This window comes from Paroedura picta, chromosome 5 (genome assembly GCF_049243985.1).
Source record: "Paroedura picta isolate Pp20150507F chromosome 5, Ppicta_v3.0, whole genome shotgun sequence".
Taxonomy (NCBI): domain Eukaryota; kingdom Metazoa; phylum Chordata; class Lepidosauria; order Squamata; family Gekkonidae; genus Paroedura; species Paroedura picta.
The window spans coordinates 57,514,272-57,538,920 of NC_135373.1; the positions used below are offsets into that span (position 1 = coordinate 57,514,272).

General features: G+C 42.1%; 1 protein-coding gene across 1 annotated transcript in view; it reads right to left on the reverse strand.

The window, feature by feature from the left end:
* Positions 1-784: 784 nt before the first annotated feature.
* NAMPT (nicotinamide phosphoribosyltransferase) overlaps positions 785-24,649 on the reverse strand; it is a 30,464-nt gene continuing 6,599 nt past the window's right edge. The window contains exons 2-11 of the mRNA XM_077338161.1: positions 22,643-22,799; positions 20,442-20,545; positions 18,857-18,985; positions 15,170-15,328; positions 14,694-14,830; positions 12,667-12,892; positions 9,455-9,574; positions 5,345-5,485; positions 5,081-5,212; positions 785-3,684 (exon numbers count right to left, since the gene is read on the reverse strand). Of these exons, the coding sequence (XP_077194276.1) occupies positions 3,571-3,684; positions 5,081-5,212; positions 5,345-5,485; positions 9,455-9,574; positions 12,667-12,892; positions 14,694-14,830; positions 15,170-15,328; positions 18,857-18,985; positions 20,442-20,545; positions 22,643-22,799 (1,419 nt within the window). The 3' untranslated portion in view covers positions 785-3,570. The remainder of the gene's footprint in view (positions 3,685-5,080; positions 5,213-5,344; positions 5,486-9,454; positions 9,575-12,666; positions 12,893-14,693; positions 14,831-15,169; positions 15,329-18,856; positions 18,986-20,441; positions 20,546-22,642; positions 22,800-24,649) is intronic.

Here is a 24,649-nt window from a genome sequence, read left to right on the forward strand (position 1 = left end):
TCCAGCCAGACCATTGATTTGCACTCAGGCATAGGGCATTGCTAGTCCTGCTACCTGCATTTTTTCCCCAGGGGAGATGCTAACAACTTGAAGTTCAGACATCTGTGTATAAAGCATGTGCTTTCTCACAAAGCTACAGCTCCTTTCCAGACCATGCTTTTCCAAGAGGAGAAACTTCTGCCACATCTGTAGGCTTCAGTAGAAAAGTGGGATATAAATACTCAAAATATTTCACTAAGGTATGGAATTTGTCAGTATTTTAAATCCAAGGCATTGATTATGAGAAGCTTAGCACATAATTTAGTTACTTTTTAAACACTGCATGCACAGCTAAAAAGGAAGCTGTGGTCAGCTGTGACTGTGTAAGTAGCCAGCAAAGACAGTTTTGTCTGCTCTTCTATACTACCCTTTTAATGCACAGAGGCAGGTTGAATCTGCATATAAAATCTCCATGTCCTTTTCCTTGTTATCTTGGTATTACACATTGCACCTCTAGAAGTATAAAGCCATTAACTCAAATGATTAGAAAAATCTGATGCTCAGACAGAAACACACAGGTTCACCTGAAAAAAATATAGTCCCACCTTTTCTACAAATCTGCAAAACAGTCCAAGGCTACCAGGTTAATTGGGATTTACAAGATACCGTCTGGGTAATGTCTGGAGAACAGATTGTGTCAAGAGCACCTAGTTTAGGGCACCATACCTTAGGCATTTCACAATATTCACACAAGTTCTGTGCTGATTAAACAGCACAGTTCTAAAATAAGCCAAATAGCTAGAGGTTTCACAACTGGAACTAAAACTTTATTTCCATGTTCATTACATTTGTCTTGATGCCAGGTACATGATAACTACTTTAACATAGGTGAATACTTACTCTGCTAGGTAGACCAAGGAATGTAAAACTAGAGGAAAACTGTTTAAGGTTTAAATTTTGGCAAACAATAAATACATCACAACTCTTGCAAGGCAATCTTAGCTATAAAAAGATTTTATATCAATTTCATAACCATTCATCTGCAGAAAAACATAATTTGTTAAATACAGATTACAAATAAATGTTTAGACTCAACAGTGGAAGATTCCCATTGGCCATTTTTAAATAAGGGTAAGTGTTCTGAATGAGGAGCTTAAAGGTATCAATTCCTACAGTTGTCTGTAGCAAAACCAAGCATACTTTTTGCTTCTGTAAGGTTTAGAATATTTAAAGCTTCAAGCTCTGTAGTAAGTTGCATCCAGTATGAATTGAGATGGCAACGGTCTAACACTAAAAACCTTAGTGGCAAGAGCCTGGAACTCATTAGCACCAGGTGACTTGAATTACAAGATTTTATTCAACAAATCCAAAATGAGGCAATTTAGAGTGTCTAACTATGAAACAATCAAGAAACTAAACAATCAGTCAGGGTATTAGGGGTGCATAACAGTGCTTTTCTACAGCTTTCAAGTACAAAAATATTATGTAGAAGATTTACCAGTTTTTGGTACTATCATACAATCTGTTCCCCAGTGCATTGGGTTTGATTCCATCTAAAACTATTCCATCATTCCCCTTACAAAGCAACCCAAAATGCTCTCCCCAAAATGCTTTTCCTTAGGGACAGAGGACTCCAGGAGCAACACAAAGGGGGAGTTGGAGGGCTAGTGCAGGAAGAGGAATCTGCCTGTGCACATGCACGCACACACACAAACCATGTGTGCATTTTTTAAATGAGATCCATTCCACTATATGTGTCAAAGCCTCTGCTGACTTTTAATCCATTTTCTGAAAAACGAAATACAGTCGGCGTGGCAGGGCAAGGCAGCCTGCATGAAAGCCAGTTAACCAAACCATTGTTTTTTAATTAATACATCTACATATAATCACATACAGTAATAGCAGAAATCTTATTATGAAACTACGTATCTTGGTATTTAAATATGATCCTTAGTATGAACGTTAAAATATGGCTTTTCCAGCATTTTAGAAGTAATTATCTTTGTTTTCTGCATTTTGTGAGATTTCTGGTAAACTGTATCCCATAGAACTGATGAAACCAAGTGCCCCCTCAGCAGTGACCAGAGATTGTATACCTCAAAGCTAATCCAAGGCCATTATTGTGCTTCCTCTACAAAAGCGGGCAAATCTTTTCTAGGGACTGTCCCAAAACATAGCTGCATACCTGAGAACTTGATACAGTTTTGTCAGGTCACATCACTGACCATCTTGTTCTTTAATAAGCAATTCAGAGCATAGGTAGAAAGTAAATCAAGTTTAGTCTCACACACACACAAAAAGAAGAGTACCTTTCATTCCCTTTTGCTTCTTAAAATAGTTAACCTCTGCATAGTGTTCCCTTGTAGGGGATGCTACCAATGTAAAAGGAGTTTGGCTAGTATGTTTTATTAAAATTGTTTTAACAAAAAATAGTTAAGATGTCTATACAATATAATATCCAGTGACAAAACGGCAAAAATCAATGACCAAAATACAAAAAAGTAAAAAAGTGCACTATTCAGTTCAGTATTTGCTTTAGAGAAGTCATAACATGGAAAAGTGTAGTTACTTTAGTAGACCACTTCCATAACAGTGTTTTACATGGCAACAGGCTGCAGCAGAAGATGAGATCTCTCAGAAGTCTTGCAACCCAGTCGCATGCATATTTGCTTGGAAGTAACTCCCACCGATCTAAATGGGACATACACCCAGATAAGCATGCACAGGATTGTGACCTTACTATTAACATACAGAGGTGCACTTGGCAATCTCTGTGGCTGTAAAAGATCCTTTCACATTTGGCATTCCATTTCCATTTCTTGCCATTTAGCAATATAGTCTATATATTTATAGAACTTCACCATTCCACTAAGAACGGAAACATAGTTGTTGACATACACAGATATAACCAGAATGAATAGTGAGATCTGTACTTCTGTGGGATACCAAGGGAGCAATGAATCCTGATTAAATGTTCAAATAGAACAGTTGTCACAATAAAACTTTTTAAGGCCATGTTTTATTTGCTGATCAATGGACAAAAGGCAATGAATTTCCCACCCCAAGTATTTCCTTGAAAGTCTGTGCTCTTAAAAATCATGAAAAGTTGGAAAGACGCAATTATTGAAACTTTAAATACATTTTACACAATCTTGTTTGTACAAAAATACAAGTTAAATATAAACATAAAGCAATGATACTTTTATGCAAATCTGTTTTGTGATATCCTACTATATACCTATATATATCAATATATATAGATACATATAGATATATATTCACACATACACACACACACAGATTCACACGCACACAAATTCTCAGCTCTGTCATTTGTGAGGAGATCAATACCGGATTGAATCACTATTGGCAAAAGGCCCCTAGAAGCATACTGAACATGGTTTACTGCAAGTATTTTCCCAATTCCATCTTTTCTAAAGATTGGCAAGAAAAAAAATTAGGGCAGTGATGTCCATAAACCAACAAATAATTTGGCTACAATGTGGCAAACACAAACACAGAGATCTGTACAGGAAATCTTTAGCTATGCAGTACATAATTGTTACACACATACAAATGTGGTAAGAAAATTTAGTGAAGTGCCACTTCCAGTTCACTTGTCTTCAGCTTGGCATTTTCCCTCACTTCGTCAAATGAATAAGATTTCATTACTACTCCATTCTTAAACACTGTGTGGAGAAGATCCTGCAAGACAATTTATTTCATATTTTCAGTGAAACAATATATCTTTCAAACTGCTGAAGCTAGGTGGATGTACTGCTCTGGTGAAATCTATTTTAAGTATTTAAATGCTCACCTTTCCCGTGAGCATATCTGAGGTGAGCTATGACTCACAGCTCATATGGCAAGGATCCTCACAGGGACCCATGGAGGGCTCATATATAAACTTGTCTTCTAGCAGCTGCACTGGCCACCAGCAGGGTTCAGATCAGGTTCAAGATCTCGGTATTGACCTTTAAAGCCCTACATGGTTCAGGCCCTAAAGGACTACCTCCCACAAATACGTTCCCCAGAGAACATTAAGCTCTGCTAATGCCAAAGTGCTGATAATCCCTGGCCCCAAAGACATTTGCCTGGCCTCAACATGGTGGAATGAGTTGCCAGCTGAAATGCAGGCACTGACAACGCTGTCAAAGTTCCACAGGACTTGCAAAATGGCACTCTTCCTCTAGGCTTATGGTTGAGGCCATGGATGTCTGGGAATGATAGAGGCCTCCTTCCTCCTCGTTATATTCATGGTATCAGAAGTAACCACATCTTTGCCAGGTTTTTTTCTTGAAATGACAGGGGCCACAAGCAAACAAACCAGTAAGAGAGAGCTTCAGCAGTTCATATATCATCTACTGGTTTTTCCTTTATTTTGTTGCTGCTTTAGCAGCTGGCTCTCCTTCCCCTTTCAACTGTCAGAACTCAGGCATATACCTAACAGACTTCATTGCAAGCAAGGAGCTGATGCTTTAACTCCGATATCCCCAGAACTTTAAGTCTGCATTAAGATGAAACACTGTGTTAATTCCCACATACAAATTCATCACATGTCCTGTTTCTTGAGAATTCTACACTTAAATTCTGATGTTGCCATTGAAAAGTACTATGTCTGAAGTTATACTGGCAGATGGTACAAAACACAACTGCATATTTGGAGGTAATAAAGAACTCAGATAAGCATATAGCGGTGCTTATAGAAGTGAATGTGGCAGTATTGCAAACAACTGGTATAGTGTGCTACAAAAATGACAGCAAAGTTCATACACAATGCTTTGAAAATTGTGTTTGGCTAACCAAACTATACTATGCTCCAAAGACTTAGCACTAATCAAGGGCAGGCTATTTTTTTCTTTTCTTTGATTGAAAACCACAGACAGGTCCAGAGTTCATCTTTTTGTTCACTGGGTGCTAGACACATTCTGAATTAGCATGCAGTATTAATCAATATGATTAACCTTCTGAATTGTTCTGAACTGTTTGTTCAGAGTTTGCTAAAGCATAGCAGCAAATTAGTAAAATCCTTTCCCTCAGGCTTTTAAAGCTTAATGGCAAATATTGTTACCTGTTTTTAAGCCACGGGATTAAGACATACCTGGCCATATTCAAGATCTTCCTTGCCTTCTTCTAGGGTAACAAATTCTCCATTTGGCGTCCTATGTAAAGACAACCTGCCTTTTTTTGATCTTTTGTTGGGATCAGCTACAGGATCTTTAAAGACATTTACCTAAATGCAAAGTAAAGGATATTGTGAGCAAAATTAATCCTTCCTCCAAACCAGCTCTCAGACACAATGAATAATAAAATCAATGGACTAATCCCCCCCTCCCCATGTAAAAGCTACATTTCAAGAACATACCCCAAGTCCATTGGTCACCACATAACTGCACTTGAAGGAGCAATTCAGTAGATCTCTAGTTAATTTCTGCAGTAAAGCTCCACCAGACCCAAAGGTTATATTCTCAATACTCCATCTCTTCTGTTTCATTCCCTCCACAATCTGGTAAAAAAGGCACAGAAAGTGTTTTAAAAGCTGGGCAAATTAGGCATGATGTTTTTCCATATCATATTGTTTACAGACGATAGATGTATCTTACAGTAACAGGAATAGAGTTGGCTGGTTTGGCAGGGAGTTATTATGTGGCTGTGTGTGGATGCTGTGACGCAGTTTACTAATGTAACAGGATTAACTTTTGGTTATATATTCCTACTGTTATGATGGTCAGTTCTTAGTCTGAGGAAGAGGGCTTGCACTCGAAAGCTCACGCCTTGAATAAATCTTTGTTGGTCTTAAAGGTGCTACTGGACTCTGATTTTATTGTGCTACTTCAACCAACACGGTTACTTATTTGAAGGAATAGAGTCAGTTTAACAGCCATTGATACTAAGCAGGCTGATGGGATTTTCATTTTAAATTGTCACCTGAATCACTAAAAAACTGTATCATTGGTATACTTCAACAGTGTTGCTTTGTATCACTCCGTGCAAAGCCCTATGGAAATAGTTAACTTCTCTCCAAGTAGCTCTCCAAGAGAGACAGTTTGGTGTAGTGGTTAGGAGAGCGGATTTCTAATCTGGCATGCCAGGTTCGATTCTGCGCTCCCCCACATGCAACCACCTGGGTGACCTTGGGCTCGCTATGGCACTGATAAAACTGTTCTGACCGAGCAGTGATGTCAGGGCTCTCTCAGCCTCACCCACCCCACAGGGTGTCTGTTGTGGGGAGAGGAATGGGAAGGCGACTGTAAGCCGCTTTGAGCCTCCTTCAGGTAGGGAAAAGCGGCATATAAGAACCAACTCTTCTTCTTCTTTATGTTGGAGAAAGGTCTTATGTACAGGACATACTGGCTTTAGAGCACCCTCTGCAGATGAATGCAACATAGCCCTTGTTACAGAGAACACAAACTGCCATCCCTTCAGTTAGGGTTGGCTCACATGTTATTTCAGTGCAAGGTCAGACAGCACTTTGCACAAGTCAAGTAGTATCTGGCCAGTTACCAGTAGCATTCAAGTACTGCAGGAGGTCAACAGGTTAAGTGCTCAACAGGTCTATAGTAGTTTATTGTTATTATATATTACTAATCCAGATATTCTACTATATCAGCTCTGCAATTGTTAATTCTTCCAATATTCCTTAGATTTTAATGCAACTGCAGCACTCACTATGCCCTCCAAAAACTGATGTTCAGAGGATATATCAGAGTGTTAGGGAGGGGTGGGTATGGGAGATGGGAAGCACACAGCCCCCTATTTGAGTACAGTTCACACAAATGTTTAGATCTAAACTTCTTGAGCATTCTCTTTACTCCCAATACACTCTGATAATCTGATCTTGTTACTAATGAGCTTTCTTTGAATTATAACTGATATTTTCTCTTGAATTTTGTGGGGGTCATTGTGGGGGCTTGTTCTTGGTTGAATATTCACAAATCCAGCCTGCTGTATTTTATGAGACTACCTTTTTAAGTTCAAATAAAAAGATTATGTGGTTCTTGGGCTACCCAGCATGGTGTTTTAAAAACAAATCCATATCATGACAATGCAGATTGAGAATAAATAAATTTGTAGGGACAATTTGCATTGAAAGTAGTGCCTCGCTGGAAGCTTTCAAATTACTTCTGTTTTACAGTGTAACCAGAATGACAATTTTGGTCCAGCAGCAATAAAGAAGATAGTTATTTTTAAGTTATCTACTCAGTCTCAGAAGATATGTCATGCAATTTTCAGGGATATGTCCAGAAACCTAGGGGGAAATTTCTATACATCTTGTAAATGAAGGTTGGAACTATACAAATGATAAATGGTATTTACATTGTAGAGTGCAGAAAGTCATTAGCATTTTCAATACTACATGGCATCCAATATAGTTATGAATAAGTCATTGCTGCTGGGCCTCCCAGTTATTTGGTATCTAGTAAAGAGTTCATGGGGTCCTCTTGTGACTCAGATGGAGATGGTGAGCATAGCTAAAGTGCATCCTGCCATACGTGGCTGATTTTCAAGTAGTCGTATATCAACATCCTGCATTTGTCTTAAAGTCTTTAACACTGATGGTCCAAGTGTTTTAGTATGTGTACAGGCCAGTCCAGATCCTTCAAGTGATACACATTTGTCCTGAAATTGATGGGATTTATTTCAAATATGTGGATTAATTTTGTAATATTTTGAAATAAAATATATTTTACAGGAAAAGTTATAAACTATATTAAGGAGGGCAAGATACATCAATTGTTTTATCTTCTAGGTTCTGATTTCCCATTCTTGACACTTTCAAATCAGTGAAAGTTTGCACATAATCCAAAAAAGAACAAAATCCAGTTCTTCATAAATGTATTCAATAGTGTTACCATCTTCAGGTGTGGTGTTTTGAGTTTGTTTTAGCTATATGAATGCTTGCAATTATAATCAAGTTTGTTATTAATTCTACATCATTTCCAGCATTGTTTTTCACAAAGCCCAGTAAAAATTAGGATTTAAAAGATATTTCACTAACCATAGTTTTAAAAAATTGCTCTGCATTTGCGTCTAAAATAACTGACAGGCAGCTTTCGAACATGTGCAGCAGATGCCCATTTGGGGCCTGATAGCATCAAGAACCTGTATACTCAGTTGTTAGATGCCATTCTTATTCATGTTAACTGTATTCCTTGCTATCTCAAACCCAGTTCTACTCTTATAAATGAACTACGGCTGCAAATACCCTCAATTCCATTTGTTTCTATAATTTTCTCCCTCCCTCCTCAGTAGCCCACTCCCTACCATACCAAAACCTCAGGACTTCTTACAACTTAGTAATTAGAGTACACAGCATAGGTCTTTGTCTCAGAGCTCTGTGCCATGAAAACTTAAAGCAAGCTGCGAGGAACTTTAATGACATGAAAAACAAGAAACGTCACTTAGTGCTAACACTTGAGGAAGCGAGCTCATACTCTCTGGCTGATCTCTTCCATTTCAGAACCATAACAGGTACTTTATCTTTGGAGGCTTGATCCACATGCTGACAGGCAAACTAGGGCAAGAAATGCAAACCTGTTGCCCTGTTCCTCTCACTTATGGCTGAGTGCAACCCCAGTGATGGTACCTCTTGTATTTAAGATCAGCACTGGATTCATGCTGGAGCAGTACAAGCCATGGCCTCGCAGCACCATGAGACGTACCATGGGAAAAGATTCCAGGAAAGTTTCCTGGGAGAACTCTGGAGGGGGAGGGGGGCTTCAGCCCAACACTAGGCTGTAAACTTGTTCCTTATGCTACATGTGCTACTGTGGATGGATCACAAGCAGTCCCTGAGTACTTCAACACAGGCCATGTAATTCGGAGAGCACCATCATTTGACTCGGGGGGGGGGGGGAAATCTGCATTTGCAGACCCTGTCAAGATGACACATCCATGCCTGAGCCCAGCACAGCACTTGTGCCTGGTTGCCAAGGCTGCATGTGCCTGTTTAGTTTTCCTGCACGTGAAGATTCAACAGGGAGACCTCTGGATATGGCTAGTAGAGATGTGCATTGGGAAGAAATTCAGTACTTCTCAGATTTGCATTTTCCTGATTTGCTTTACATCAGTTTGTTTGGTCGATTCAGAAAACTTGTCTGTTTTGAAGAGAAGCCTCTCCAGGGATTAGCTGTTTAGCCAGGCAGGGGGCATTTAATATAGATCATGGGGTCAAGGATCCCTATAAAATGGAGAGAATCACATACAACCAATGAGAAATCCTGAGACCTTAATTTCCATCTGGCAAAATTTCTTATATCTTCTTGAGCTGTAATGCCTCACCTTCTCTATTTCTTGCCAGTTAGCTGGATCCATACTACTGCCTCTCATCTTCTCACTGCCCCCCTGTACAAATCTTTACTCTTAGCTGCCTGGATTTGTGCAGCTCTTACTTCTCTTCTTCATGGGCTATGTTAGGAAATAGGGTGGGTGACATGGGTAAATGGAATTTGTTAGGATTAACATCCTATTTTACCTCTTGCAATGTGTTGATATCTACTCCATCTCCTTGAATAATTCTGAGGTACGGAGGCAATACTTTATAACCTTTTTCATTCTCCGTAACAGGGAATTTCTTTCCTAGAATTTCCAAAACCTGCAAAAAGCAAAGCAAATTTGTTCAGTACTAGTTTGAAACTGACTGCACTTACTGTAACTATTGTTCATCAACATCTGTGCAAACACATATTGGAGCTACGTAGGCCAGCAATGGGACGCTTTTCCCAATACAAAACTCCTAAGGGGAGCTCTGTGTCCTAATCTGGAGACAGCACACACAGGCTTTGCTGGCCATGTGCTTTCCCGACATGCTCTGGCAGCATACCCCTTCCCTGCGTTCCTGCAAGGCTGCTGTAATCTCCCACACGTAGAGGGGAAAACCCATGTGAGAGCCCATGTGAGAGCTCACAGAGAGGCAGGAGATAGGGGATGTATGTGTGTCTGCACAGAAGATGTTGATCTGTCAGTACATTAGAGGCAAGCGTAACTGTTTTCACCTTCTGTCTCTAGTTCCCCACATTAGGATCATTCACAAGCTACCTAACAGGAGGGGTGATGCTCTCAGTGGAACAAAGTCTGAAGGACCACCTTCACCACAACTGCATCTCTCCTGGCTTGCAAGTCCAGTACATACAAACATATCCTTCACTCACTATGCAGCAGCATTCAAGATGTAAACTAGGGGGACCTTTGTGGAAAGCAACAGAGGAGCTTGAGTGAGCAGCGACACGAATTGAAAAAGATTTTCCCACTGCTGTATAACAGGAGTGGTAGACAGCAACCCTCCACTAGGATAGGGACTGCGAGGAGGCAGCCCAAAGGAGTAGGATCCAAACTCTAATTAGGTTTGGGAGGAACTGAGGAGCCCAATGCCTTCTCCCATAGGGCAGTCTTCTGTCAGGAAGCTCTATCGGATCTAGCTTTAGGTGTGAAGTGCTGGCAGGAGGGACAAAACAAAGCAGACATAACTCATGCTTATCGCTATGGGACATCTTGGTCTCACATTTCGTGCATTTAGTTGCTATTTCATGCACCTCAACTGATCTTCTCCAAGACAGAAATGCTCAAGGTAGGCTGGCTGGAAATTGCCCCACCCTGCAAGGGATTTCTGGTTAAGCCACTACAATTCACCACAACTGCTGAAAAATCAACTGAATAGAACACTAGGAAATGTGCTATTCACATTCACACAGTGGCAAAAAAGAAACTGAGGGAAGGGGCGATTGCTGCCAGAACACACAATGCGTAGGTGGGAAAGTTTGCATGCATCAGCTCTGGATGAGGGCAGGGTTCCCCCTCTAGTTGTTTTAGGAAAAAAATGTTCTGTGGCTGGCTTGCACAGGTACAGTCCCAATGTGGTGTTTTATCAAAGATGGAAGATGAATAACTAGGCTCAAACTATATTGCTAATCTTTGTGACAAAGTTGTACATTTTATTTCTGAAGGACTGAAGTGAACTAAATTATTTGACTTGAACTAAATTTCTTAGGAAGTAAACACAAGCTAATTTTCTAATACTGCTAAGAACTAGATTAGAATAATTTTTATAAAACTATTTAGGAAAATAAAACAAGTGTAGATTAACAATGTTTATGTCAAAATGCATTTCCATTAATCTCAGCTCACCTCTTCAGACATGTGAAGGAAAAATCATAAGGGGAATTCTTCTAATGGGGGAGATTATTGGCATGGGGGCAAGGCCTTTAAAGAAAAGCCTCTCAAGGTGCTTCACACATTACTGCTTTATGTAAAGAACAACTCTGAGTTCTCTGCAGGTACGAATTTGCTGGTTTTCCCGGGCCCCAGGACATCTGCTGGCTCAACCAGGGCCAAGGAATTTTTGGCACTGGCCCCAGCCTGGTGGAATAAGCACCCGGAAGAGCTAAGGGCCCTGACAGAACTTGCTAGGTTCCGCAGGGCCTGCAAGATGGAGCTCTTCCACCAGGCGTTTGGTTGAGGCCAAGGCAGTGATCCAAGATGGCATCTGTGGATCCCCCCCACCCAAATGTGTATGATCTGCCCCCGGACAGACAAGATTATAGGATCATCGATGCTGACCTGACTAGAACAGACAATGGGTTGGAGAAAATATACCGCCGCTTGTCTTTTGGCTTCTTTTTTAGCTACTGTATGTTTAAGTGGTTTTATGCTGTATTTTACTGGCTTTATGTTGTGAACTGCCCTGACACGATCTGTCATGAGGGGCAGTATAGAAATGTGAATATAAACAAAATAGAGATATTAAATAGGATTTCTCCTTCTTGGCCTTCCAATACCCTAGAAGGCTAATCTGTTCTAGGGATCTTGTTAAATGGAAGGGGGTCTGCCCATTTTGTTTCAGTGCTCTTGCTTATGCATTCATCTTCGTGGTGCATTTTTCATTTTTGTAGGTATTTTTTAAAATTAGTGCCATGAACTAGTGTAACAAGATGTAAGCATTTTAAGTAAAAAATAAAAACCCGTTTTTTCAAAAGCTATTGCTTGTGGGCTGATAAACCAAATAGTGCATTCTAACCCCACATCTGGGACTCGTTTCACAGAATTGTTTCTGTCTACCTGAAGGCTTTCCCAAGTTCTTAAGAACCATTGTTTCAAATGAGGTATTGCCACACTATAATCGATGCCAAGTCAAACTAGTTAAATTCAAATTTGTTTTCCTAGGTAACTGCAAATAAAACATTTATGATTGTTTATCAAGCATTCCACTGTGCTGGTAAACTGAAATCATTAACTTTTATTAGAAAAGTAGAGAAACGGTGTATGCAAAGCAGGGCACTTTTGCTATGTGATCAGGAGTTCTTAAAGACAAGTCTGAAACTCCAAGACTTCAGAGAACATCCCAACTATCTTTCCACCAAACTGTATATGCCACATATATACATATACATTTCATGTATATGTCACATACCCTTATAAAGCTATCATCAAGAGATCTATACCATGCAAATAAATGTGGGAGGACTGTGATCACCTCTCAGGTACCACATTTTCTGATTGCCTGACCAGCAGCCAGTAGGGATGGGAAAGAGGGTTAAGACGACAGGAAAGGTAGGAAGCCAGTAATAGTGAGTATGGCCCCGCCAACCAATGTGTACGGTGATTAAAAATTGTTAGTCTTTATTAACAAAGTGGGACTTCCCCAAGTATTGTATTAGATGATAAGCCATTAAAAAACAAAGCAAACATTACCTTCAACACAGTATCAAGTGGATTTCCTGAATCTGGCCTAATAATCAGTGGCGCTTCAGCACTTCTTGATTCAATTAAATGCCTTAAATCTTCACCCCATATTTGTTCACAAGCATTATAAATGTCGTAACTGTCACTGACCACAGATACAGGCACTGAAGAAAACTGTTTTACAATATGTTCAAAAGCATCTTTTTCATGGTCTTTTCCCCAAGCCGTTATGGTACTGGAAAAACATAAGCTATTTAGTAATTGAACTATACTTCCTTTTTAGCACACACACAATGTTGCATTCGAGAATTACACCTTATACTAAAGAGTCCTCACATATAAAACCCATTCCAAGGGAAGCTCTCTACAAAAGCTATGGGGTAGGGGAAAGCTGCACAGACACCAACATTCCTGAAAGCAGTATGAATATGAACGAATAATGTAGCGAGTAGGCCTGAATGACAGCAAGTAGAACATCTATTGAGAATACGGACCTAGCTTTCACCCAAGAAGAACATTTATCAATTGAAGTTAAAAGATAGTGGATTGGATCCAGCAACTGGATCCAGCAAGGATTGTGGCCTTTCCCTTATTCCTCCCTAGAAGTCAATTCCAACTTTGGGAAAGTAGATTTTTGGGTCACAGGATATGTTTGGACTAATAATCTCATGGGTGTGAAGTATCTGTGCTGAAGGAGTAAAATCACCCTCTTTTGCTCTCTCAGGGGCATGCCGGTAGCTCGACTCTGGAAATCATTTTTGGTGTTATTAGACAAGAGGGGAACATATGAGAGATCTGTGCCTTCTCCTGACAGACTGCTGTATCAAAACCATAAAGTATCTTGCAGCTGCTCGGCATGCTTTCATGACTGATTTAACTGATTTAAACAATTATTGACTGTATGGTACATTTTCCCCATTAATGTATTCCCCCCTTGCATGCTAAACATGCTGCTGAACTCTACACACATTAAGTTCTTAATTTCTATCCCTAGATTTTCTCTGTACCAGGCTTTATTACTTTAGTAGTAGCACTTCAAGATTTCAGTGGTGTTGACAACTATGCTCAAATCCTGACCAACCTCTAATACTTACTGCTTTAACTCACTAAATAGTTATTTAACTTAACATATAATATGAATTGGGTGCCTAAAGACACGGCACAAAGCAAGCCTGCCACATCTGGCATCCAATTTTTTATTTGAGATCTTGCAGCTGTTTAAGTAACACTTTATGGCTAACTTCAATCAAAACAGACAACAGTGACATTTGTAATGTGAAACCAGAAGAGTATGTTGTGACCTACAGCCATCACCATCTAGTTTAAGTTTTGCAAAGAACTGCTTAATCATAATTTTATACAAGAGTAAATCAAAAAGTATTAATACAGAATCATAGAAACCTTTAAACAAAAATAACAAAATGTGAAACTATTGTTTCTCAACAAGTCCTCCATATTTTCAAATTAAATTTCTCTCCTCCTCCCCTGAAGAATTGTGTTCACCTTGATTTACATCACATCAAAGCAGTTTTGGCATCCTCAAAGGACTCAAACTGTGTTCCTTTTAAATGTTCTTTGAGTTTAAGGAACAAAAAAAAGTGAAGGGACATGTTCAGGGCTGAAGGGTGGCTGAGGTAACACTTCCCATGAAAATTCTCATAGTACAATCCTTGCTGCCCCTGCAGAATGAGCAGGTCCATTGTCAAAACGGGGAAAAATTCCTTGGCATAACTTTCCTGGCTTTTCTCGGTTTTCTAAAAACTTCTTCATAATAGCCCCCATGATCATTCTGTGTCCTTTGAGAAAATAGTTTTGTTCGGAATAAACAAAATGTTTATCCTAAACATAACTCATGCATATATGAACTCAAATCTTAGTAGCAATACTTTCGGACATACTCTCATATAAATTCAAGTTTTAAAAAGACAAGGCATTCACAGCAAAGACACCTCTTCAGCCAATTCATGTTAACATTTAATTGTAGCCAAAGGAAGAAGAAGGATTTAGCATTCAAAGTGTCAAGGAAAGAGAGATACCTGTGTTCAGCAGCTGGAACAGAATGGCCTGGTACGGGATCTTTTGTTCCATAATATTTCTTAATTAAACCAATTCCTGCTACTGTATCAGTTCCTTTAAAGTTCACCAAATGTGCAGATGCTCCTATTCCTGCCGTCTGAGAACAAAACATGACTCTGAATTACAGACATGCTTTAACCTAAATGGCAATTCTTAAAGACTGTTTGAACACATAGTGACTCCAGTAGACTAATAAATACTTTAATTCCACAGCTGGTCTCATAGAATAAATAAGATATAAGCTTTTTAATTGTAGAATGTAATGCTACAAGACAAAAGAAAACCTAATGCTTGGTGCTAAAGGTTCAAGATTGTTGAATGTTACCTTAATTTTACATGAAATGAGCACCAAATGCAGTTGCCCAGAAAAGTTTCACTGAGCCAACTGTCTAAGTGGTCTTGCTCAACTTCAATCTAATGGAAAAAATGCTATTACCTCTTGTGAAGAAACCCCTCTGTAGCCAAAGTCATGCAGCTTGTACTCCAGACCTTCTAAAGTGCCAGAGGTTTCAAGCAGGTATTTTGCCAGAATCTTCTTTTGTTCTCTGGAGTTTGTGGCAACAGTAATTGGATACCATGATTGAACAAGAATAGTCTAGGAAAACAGAAGATGGTCTGAGGCAATCTGACTAGGATAAATTAATCTTGCAGAGGAATTAGCTTTGCAGCCAATGTATTAGGTGGGCAGGTACTCACATGTATCAACCTCTCTTAGACTAGGAATGAACATTATATGTGAAAGATAAGCCAACTAGGTGGCAAAGGAAACTGCTATCAACTTGCAGCCTACTTATAGCAACCCCACAAGAGGTAGCTTGTCATTGCTCACCTCTGGTATTCCTTGGTGGCCCCCCATCCAAATACTAACTTGGGCCCACCCTTCCAGGACATGTAGAGACCATGCTAGATTGGCCCATCCCAGAGGAATGGGAAGGCGACTGTAAGCCGCTTTGAGCCTCCTTCAGGTAGGGAAAAGCGGCATATAAGAACCAACTCTTCTTCTTCTATTTGTACATGTTTTAAAAGCAGCCACTGAAATAATTTTACAACCTACAATTAAATCTGGTAGTTAAGATGATACATGAACAATTTTGAAGTATAGTTATATGAATATATAAATAAATCAGGAAAAGGTGGATGACAAGGTGGTGAGGGAAACAGAAAACACAAGAGCCTTGTGGGAGGAAGTAAAATGTCAAACATATCTTTAAACAGCCCGTGGCGCCACTTCCTCACGACAGACCCTTCCTCACGACAGACAATCGGAGGGACCAATCGGCAGGCGCTTCGCGCCTGCCGATTGGTCCCTCCGATTTCCAGCCTGAGCAACTGCGAACCGCGCGCAGCGCTTCGCAGTTGCTCCCGGCCTGATGCGGCGAGAGGCGCGAAGCGCCTCTCGCCGCGTCAGCCCGCCGCCCGACGGAGCCTGCCTGCCTGCTGCCCAAAGAAGCCTGCTGCCGCCGCCACGGACGCCGACCAGCCCGCCGCCGCCGTCGGTGAGTCCTAGCGCCCGCTGCATTTAGCTGCAGCAGGCTTGATTACTAGTAACCACATAAAAAGCAAACTATGGATTCTATGTAGTGCTGAAACATCCAGCAACTCTACTGAACTGTTTGATCACTGACAAAAAAAATGGTTATTGGCTGCCATTGAGAAGATTGCAACCCGATGGCCTCTCTGTCCCCATCTCAGGCCAGCCCCTTAGTATGCAGGGGAGCTGTGCGAAAAGAAATAGAAGATGAGACACATTGAATGAGTTTGGAGGAAGACTCAGACTGAAGGTTCAAGAACTTCTTACAGGAGGCTTATGAAATGGCTTATGAGATGGCAGTGAAAGTCACAAAAAGAGAATATTTTGTTACATCCATTATATCCGCTAGCTCACACCTGGCACAATTGTTCAAAATAATCCAGTCTCTTAAAGTCCTAAAGGATGGGCAGCAAAACAATACTCTTAGCTGTGAGGCTTTCGTAAGCTTTTTTCATGGATAAAATCTTGGTGCTCCACCACAACCTTTATTCATTTATTTATTTTCAAATTTTTAGACCGCCACTCCTGGAACAACTGGTTTGTGGTAGTTTACATAAATCTAAAATCTCATAAAATAGTAAAATAAAACCCAAGATGGCGGTAAAAATACAACAGCAGGAGAACCCACTAGACCAATCCCACCTGACCCCCATAACTAACAGTCGCCAATCTCCAGAATGCAGCCACAAGGTATGTTCCGGCAGCTTCTACAGACCTGTGCAGGGAGGGAGTTCTTCCTAGCCCAGCCTCAATCAAATGCCTGGCGGAACAGCTCTGTCTTACAGGCCTTGCGGAACACGGGAAGCTCTGTGAGAGCCTCTATCTCTTCTGGGAGCTCTTTCCACCAGGTTGGGGACAGGGCCGAAAAAACCCTGGCCTTGGTTGAGGCCAGGCGCACTTCCCAATGGCTGGGGACAAACAGCAAATTCCTACCTGCAGATCAAAATGCCCTGTGAGGGGAATAAGACAACAAGTGATCCCTCAGATAAGTGGGGCCCAGGCCGTGGATGGCCTTAATCATAAGTACCAGAACCCTGAAACTGATCCGGAAGCTGACTGACAGCTAATACAGCTGCCTTAGCATAGGCTGGACATGGGCCCTCCAAGATAACCTTGTGAGGACCCTAGCAGATGCATTTTGAACCAGCTGTAATTTCCAGGTCAGAGACAAAGAAAGGGCCACGTAGAACGAGTTACAAAAGTCTTGTCTGGAAGTGACTGTTGCATGGATCACCATGGCCAGATGGTCCGAGGACAGGTAGGGCGCTAGCAGCTGAACCTGGTATAGATGGAAGAACGCCACTTGGGTTACTTTCATGATCTGAGTCTCCATCAACAGGGAAGCATCAAAGATTACCCCCAAATTCCTGGCTGCAAGTACAGTGACGAGCTGCACCCCATTCAGGCAGGGAAGGCGTGCTTCTCAGTCCTGTCCCCTTCTACCCAGCCAGAGGACCTCCATCTTGGAAGGATTGGGTTTCATGAGCCATCCAGACATTGCTTCCAAACCGCTGGCGAATGTCTCCAAGGAGGAGTCTCTTCGGCCATCCATCAGGAGATAGAACTGCGTGTCATCAGAATACTGATGATAAACCTAGCCCAAAACTCTGGACCAGCTGTGCCAGAGGGCACATATAGATGTTAAAAAGTGTGGGGGAGCATATCACTCCCTGTGGTACCCCACAAGAGAGCACAAAAGGGGTGGGCAACTCTTTCCCCACAGCAACCCTCTGGGGCTGGTACTGGAGAAAGGAGATCAGCCATTACAAGGCCATCCCCCTAATCCCCATACTGGCGAGGCAGTGGGCTAACAGCTCGTGATTGACAACGTCAAATGATGCCAAGAGATCTAAAAGCATGAGAATAGCCAAGCCGCCTCAATCAAGCTTGCGCCGAAGATCATCCATCAGGGTAACCAGCGCAGTCTCCACCCTGTGGCCAGGATGGAAGCCAGACTGGTATGGATCAAGAGCCAAAGTTTCATCCAAGAAAGCCAGGAGCTGGTCCGCGGCAGCCCTTCCCTCATCTATTGATACAGTAAAAGAATTGGAGGCCCACTGGCTGTCTTTGGAGGAGACCTTTGATAACTTCAGGGGCCTCAATCAAACTGAGGATGCTGGCTTCAGTAAGACCAACCACTTACCCTTAGAATCCTGTCCCTGAGGGTTCATGAAGACCCTCCAGCAGATTATACATCTATCCTTGATTTCATGGACTATGCTGGGGTGAGTGAATGAGGCAGCGGTGCAGGCCCTGCTGAAAAACTATTGCTTGATTTGCAAGACCCCAGTCTTGCATCTGTTGTTTCTGGGTAAGACGCCTAAGCAGATGATAGTAGAACAGTTACAGGCTCTAGAGGAAGTCTCAGTTGTGGACCCATTTCAGTCCGGTTTCCAGCCAAGCCATGGGGTGGAAAAGCACTGGTTGCCCTTGTGGGTGATCTTTTTTATCACTTATGTTTTATTGCATAAACAGATATTGACAAAGCACAAATCACTGATTCTTTACTGTCTCATAACCAATAAGGCATGGCTTCAAACGCACAACCAAACAGCCAAACTGGTTAGTCAGGGACAGTTTTTCATGACTTACCTCAATCCAGTTTGTCAGCCAGTAACAGTCTGAATCAGTGTTTTCAACAGTGAAGAGTACATTTCCTCTGGGAATGACAGAGCCCTCAGGGACAGCCTTTACTTCTATTGGAAGACACCCTTCATACTTCTGTTATATAATAGTAAGCATACAGGATTAGAAAAGTAGGGTTAAATACTGCCATTTACCTTTTTAGACAAAGAATAGGCTTTATCAATGACTGCCCTTATTTCACAATAATTCTTTTAAAGGTAACAAAGTCATTGTTACAAAAATGTGCAACGAGTCAAAGAACACTATGGTGACACCCAGCATGCAATTAAGTCTTCACTTTCTCTTCTTGCAATTACCATGCAGACAGTTGTTTTAATTCCATATTTGGTAAGCTCGACACACAGCCAAAGCTTATGTAAGACATGACTTCATGGACAGCAAAATAATGATTTTGGCCCCTTATGCACGGCCCATAATGCCCACTTTGGCGGCAGCAACGCTTCGGGAAAAATCACCAATAACTCTTGCTGCTGCCGCCAACATGGACGCCTCCCAGCCCAGGGCTACGGAAGGCCCGTGTTAAGCAAACAAGGGATCTTCCGTAGCTTCCTGGGCAAGGCCTGTCAGCCCACCCAGCTTCAACCCTACAGTGTCCCTGTAGGGACACTGCACACCCCTGTGGGCTCCGCGGAGCCCCGGAGCTGGCAGGGGCGATCCCCTGCCCCCACTTGGGCATGTGGAGGGGGCCTGCCCCCCCCCCATTCCCCCCAGCCATCCAAAACTCCCCCCCGCCGTTCCGGCTTACCTCCTGGCCCCGGCGTTCAGCAAGCGCACGCTACATGCCCTGCCCCCATGCATACACGGGGAACAGCGGGGCATCCTGCCCCGCCACAACGGCACAGCAGCATCGCGCAGTAGCTGCAGCCGTGCATAAAAGGCCTTTGTCAGGCAATTAACAGCAGTGCTTGCAAACTGGAAAGAAAGCTTGTTTCGGAAAGCATGGACAGTTGACTAGAACAGAGGTAGATCCTTGATTCCTCAGCACATAACATGATTTGTTTAGGATGTTCAACTCAACCAGGTTTTAAGGAATAAGATGTTTTGAGACGTGTTTTCTATACCATCACTACTATATGTAATTAACCCACCCCGTATTGAGTCTGCCATGAAAACGCTAGAGGGCGTCACCCCAAGGGTCAGACATGACTCGGTGCTTGCACAGGGGATACCTTTACCTTTATAACACTTATGAAATGAAAGCTGTAAAGCTCTTTCAGAGACATTATCATAAAATGCTAATGGCCCCCCCAGCTGTATTCCCATGCATTTTACTATGCAGTACCAGCAACAAATCCCTATTGCACAGAAAGTCCTACTTCATATGCAAAAAAAGATGAACACTGCTTTACTCTGAAATGTCTAAAAAAGAAAATGACAAATGCTGGACTATAAGACTGAACTGGAGAAGACAAGCATCTGCCAATTGTAGTCCCTGAGGTTAAATAGAATTAACTTTCATTTGATTAATCATACATACAACAGGGATTCAGAAAAACAAAGCAGCATTCTCCTAAACTAAATTTCTTTTTACCTCAAGAATGTAATTCCACCCCTTTTCATTGAAGACGTCATCTTGAAAGTGTTCCTTGTATACTTCTTTGGCTTCCTGAATTTTTTCTTTGGTAACCACTTTGCCTGCGATAAAGAACAGTCTAAATGTTATGACCAATAAACTAAGCATTGGAATATGATCATGCCTATGGAAAGTTGGTCTTTCCATATAGAATCATATGTTGCTTTACAGGTGTGTCTGGAAACTAAGTCATGCCAAGATTTTGATTTCTTGGCCATAAAACAGAGATTCTGTTTGGTACAATAATCACCTTGCATTACAATTCTATGGAGGCTTCCTTCGGAGTATATTCCACGTAGTAGAACTTCCATGTAAACATTATAGCATTGGCCTGCCTGTATCCTGACCCTACAGGTTCATAAATTGGAACAGGGCCCCTATGGTTTAAATTGAACTTATTCCCAATTGACAATTTGGTTGCAGAATCACAGAATTAGTTAAGGGTATAGCCAATATATGAGGCTCTTGTGGTAAGGCAGCAGACATGCAGTCTGAAAGCTTTGCCCATGAGGTTGGGAGTTCAATCCCAGCAGCCGGCTCAAGGTTGACTCAGCCTTCCATCCTTCCGAGGTCGGTAAAATGAGTACCCAGCTTGCTGGGGGTAAACGGTAATGACTGGAGAAGGCACTGGCAAACCACCCCGTATTGAGTCTGCCATGAAAACGCTAAAGGGCGTCACCCCAAGGGTCAGACATGACTCTGTGCTTGCACAGGAGATACCTTAACCTAGCCAATATGTTTAAACACTATCCATTGATAGATAAACCACCTTTAAGATTCAATGAGGAAGTTACTCATAATATATCCATATTATTTATCACATGGCAGTTACACACAGAAAGCATACTATATATTATGAAATACCAAATGTAGTTTTTACTCTTGTAATTGTCATTTTAGTTCATAGGAAAAAGTGCTCTAGTAGCTTTCTCTCATAATTGCATGGTTATACAGAATATCATTATTTGGACCAACTTTCTTAATTAAACATAGCTCAGATTTATAATTATGCATTTTGCAAATTAATTGCAGTGGTTTGCTCCCTTTTATTAAATATATATATGTACATTGTGTAAAGGATAGTTTAATATCTAATCTGATACAGTTCAAGTGGTGCCATACCAAATTGGTGAAACTGAGATGTCCCAGAGTTATATCCTGTTAAAATAGGTGAGTGGACAATTACATCCGTGACATATGCTCAGTTTGTGTGTGTGTGTATGATAACATTACAGCACTATCCTATGAACTTTCCTGCCTCCCTCATCCCCTGGCAGCCCACTGACCTCCATAAAGTACTGTTGCTGGAGAACAAGGAACCTCAATGAATGTCAGAAGGGGTGCACAACAAGAAAGAACCAGTAAAAATAGCAATTTAGTCTGGCTCCAATCCAATGTGGCAGTTTTATACTCCCCCCCTCCTTTAAATTCAAACAAAGAGAAGTACATGTTATATTGTTCTTTACATTTTAAAGCAGTGGTCCCCAACCACCGGGCTCCCTCTCCCTGCTCCCCCCCCCCGCGCAATAAATAACTTCCCAGGCTGGAAACTTGCGGCCCGGGAAGCTTCTTACTGCAGGAGGGGGGGAGAGGGAAGTAGGGCCGTGCACGCGCATTGCGTGGCCGAATTCGTGCATGTGTGAAAGTGCCAAACATGTGCGATTTCGGCCACGTATGGTGCATGCGTGGCTGGGCAATTGCCCTCCCTGCTGCCGCCGGTCCCCAGCCTCAAAAAGGTTGGGGACCACTGTTTTTAAGTATTATTTCTATAAAATAATTTCTACATAATCTCATAAACTCAGAATTTGTTTGAGCATAATGTTTTAATTATATTTGGGAGTTTTTTTCTAATCAAATAGAAAACCTCATGTTTTTGACATTCATATTTAAACTGTCACAAAAGAACTTTGCTATACATTGTTAGTGATGAACATAAAACTCCTTCAAGCCTTAACTGAAGACCAGAGAAAACAGTATAACTGCCCTAATTTTTAAAGCAGCTTATTCCTTCCCAACAGTTTTTCAATCTGCAAATTTTACATTTCAGTGTTAATTCAGAGATTCAAGTAATTTATTTTTAAAGTTGTTTCTACTGTTTGAGTGGAGGAATCGTGGTGATTTATATTCAAAACAGTGGTTAAAATTCTAGGATGAAATACCTTTTAAGTACTTATGAAGAATGTACTGCAACCCGTAAAAAACAGTTTCCTCATATTTCATCTTCTTTAATTTGGAATTCTCCGTCTTCTTTTCACGACACTCAAAGTAGGAATAAACTTTGCTTGTATTGGGTGGATATTGCTTATAATGTGTCACCTACATTAAGACAAACCTCAGTAAGAATTTAAAACATTTTACCATGAGCAAGGAAATAATCCACAACAGACTAGACTTGTGCCATATCTTTCAAGGGTCTATTCTGTCTTTCATCCTCTAACAATCCGGCAAGCTCAAAGTAGCCCTAACCTTTCCTGGCTTTGGAACAAGAAGCAGTTTATTACTCTACTCCTTCTGCTGGCAGCTCTGAGGACACACAAATCTAACCAAAGCACCCTTCCCTCTAGTTTCCAGCTGTTCAAGCAACAGACTTCTGCATTATTGCCTTATCAGCTTCTTTTCTCACAGGTTTTACATTTCTACAACAGCAAAGTGAAACTGACCAGGATTCTGAACAAACTGAAAAGTAGATTTGGTCAATTCTCACTCCCAATTTCCACTGTCAAATCATATAACAGCAGCAGCAGAACAGTGTTCCTGTGGGGATTAAGCTATTGTTTCAGGAGCTGCAATTTTTGTTGAACTTATTGCAGGTGCACAATGAGTAATGCAAACTCTGCTTGCAATTTATTATTTTGGTGGGAATGTTTTTTACCAGGGCTATCATTGCCACATGCAGGTATACTGAAATAACTTTCCCTTCTCACTGATTGAGGTCCTTTTAAGACTTGTTGGTGCCCATATTCTTCCACACAATATTAAATTGCTAGGTTACAGAAAAAAGCAACATACCAACAATAGAACAAAGATGATAAATGCAATACAGTTTGCCCCCAAATATGGTAATTTTATTTATTTTTATTGATTGATTGAAGCCAAATCCCCCTTAACTCTATACTTTGTTTTATAAGAAACATACACGAATGTGGGATTGTTGCCAAGCATAAGTTTAAGAAAACCAACATTTTTAGTTGATACTTTGATATCTTTAACCGCTCCTGCGGAGCAGATAAAATAAAGCCCTAAGGGCTAATGGGGAGGATTTAGGGCTGCCCCTGTCCGTGATAAAAACTCGGAGGGGCGAATCAGGAGCCGCGAAGCCCCCAACAACGCTTACACCCGCCGCGCCCTACCCCTCCTTTCCACCCCGCCGCCAACTCCCAACTACACACATGCACACGCACCCACGCGACGCTAACAAGCCCCCTAGCCCCCTCCCCACCCCACTGCCGCTTCACACACAACACACAGCCATCCACACACACACTCCCACCCACCCCTACATACCCCCTCGCCCCCCCAGACCCCTTCCCACGCTGCTGCCCCGTCACACACAACCCACGCACAACCAAACACCATTTACTACCCCCCTGCTTCCCAGACCTCTTCCCACGCCGCCAACATGCATTGACGCCCACCGGCCCACTCTCGACTCGCCCCCGTTCCTGCCATTCCCACCCCCATGCTGACCGTGCCTTTCCCCGGCCGAACGCCATTCCCCCCTTCCTTACCTTTCTTCCCACCTCACCATTGCCGGCCCTTCCCTGAGCCTCCTATAGCGCTGCGGCAAGGCTCGCAGCCTGCACGGCCACTGCCCCGCCCCTAGAATGAACCAGGCATGAGCGGACTCCCGCGCATGCCTGGTTCCTCTTCCCGGCGTCCCGGCATCGCCCCGCCCCCCCATGCGTCTTTCCCCTCCCATGCCATTCCCCTCCTCCCGTCTTCCCCCTCCCATGCCATTCCCCTCCTCGCGTCTTCCGACTTCCATATTGCCCCACCCCGGACGCGAAGCCGAGCTGGGTCACACCTTTCTGGACACCCTCCTAAACGAGGTGGCCTGCTCCCGCGGGGACCACACTCCACCCACCCACCCACTGTCCCGCCGCCTCTGCAGCCTGCCCCGGACTTCTCATGCCGCACTGTCGCGCCGCTGCCCATGGCCAAGCCTC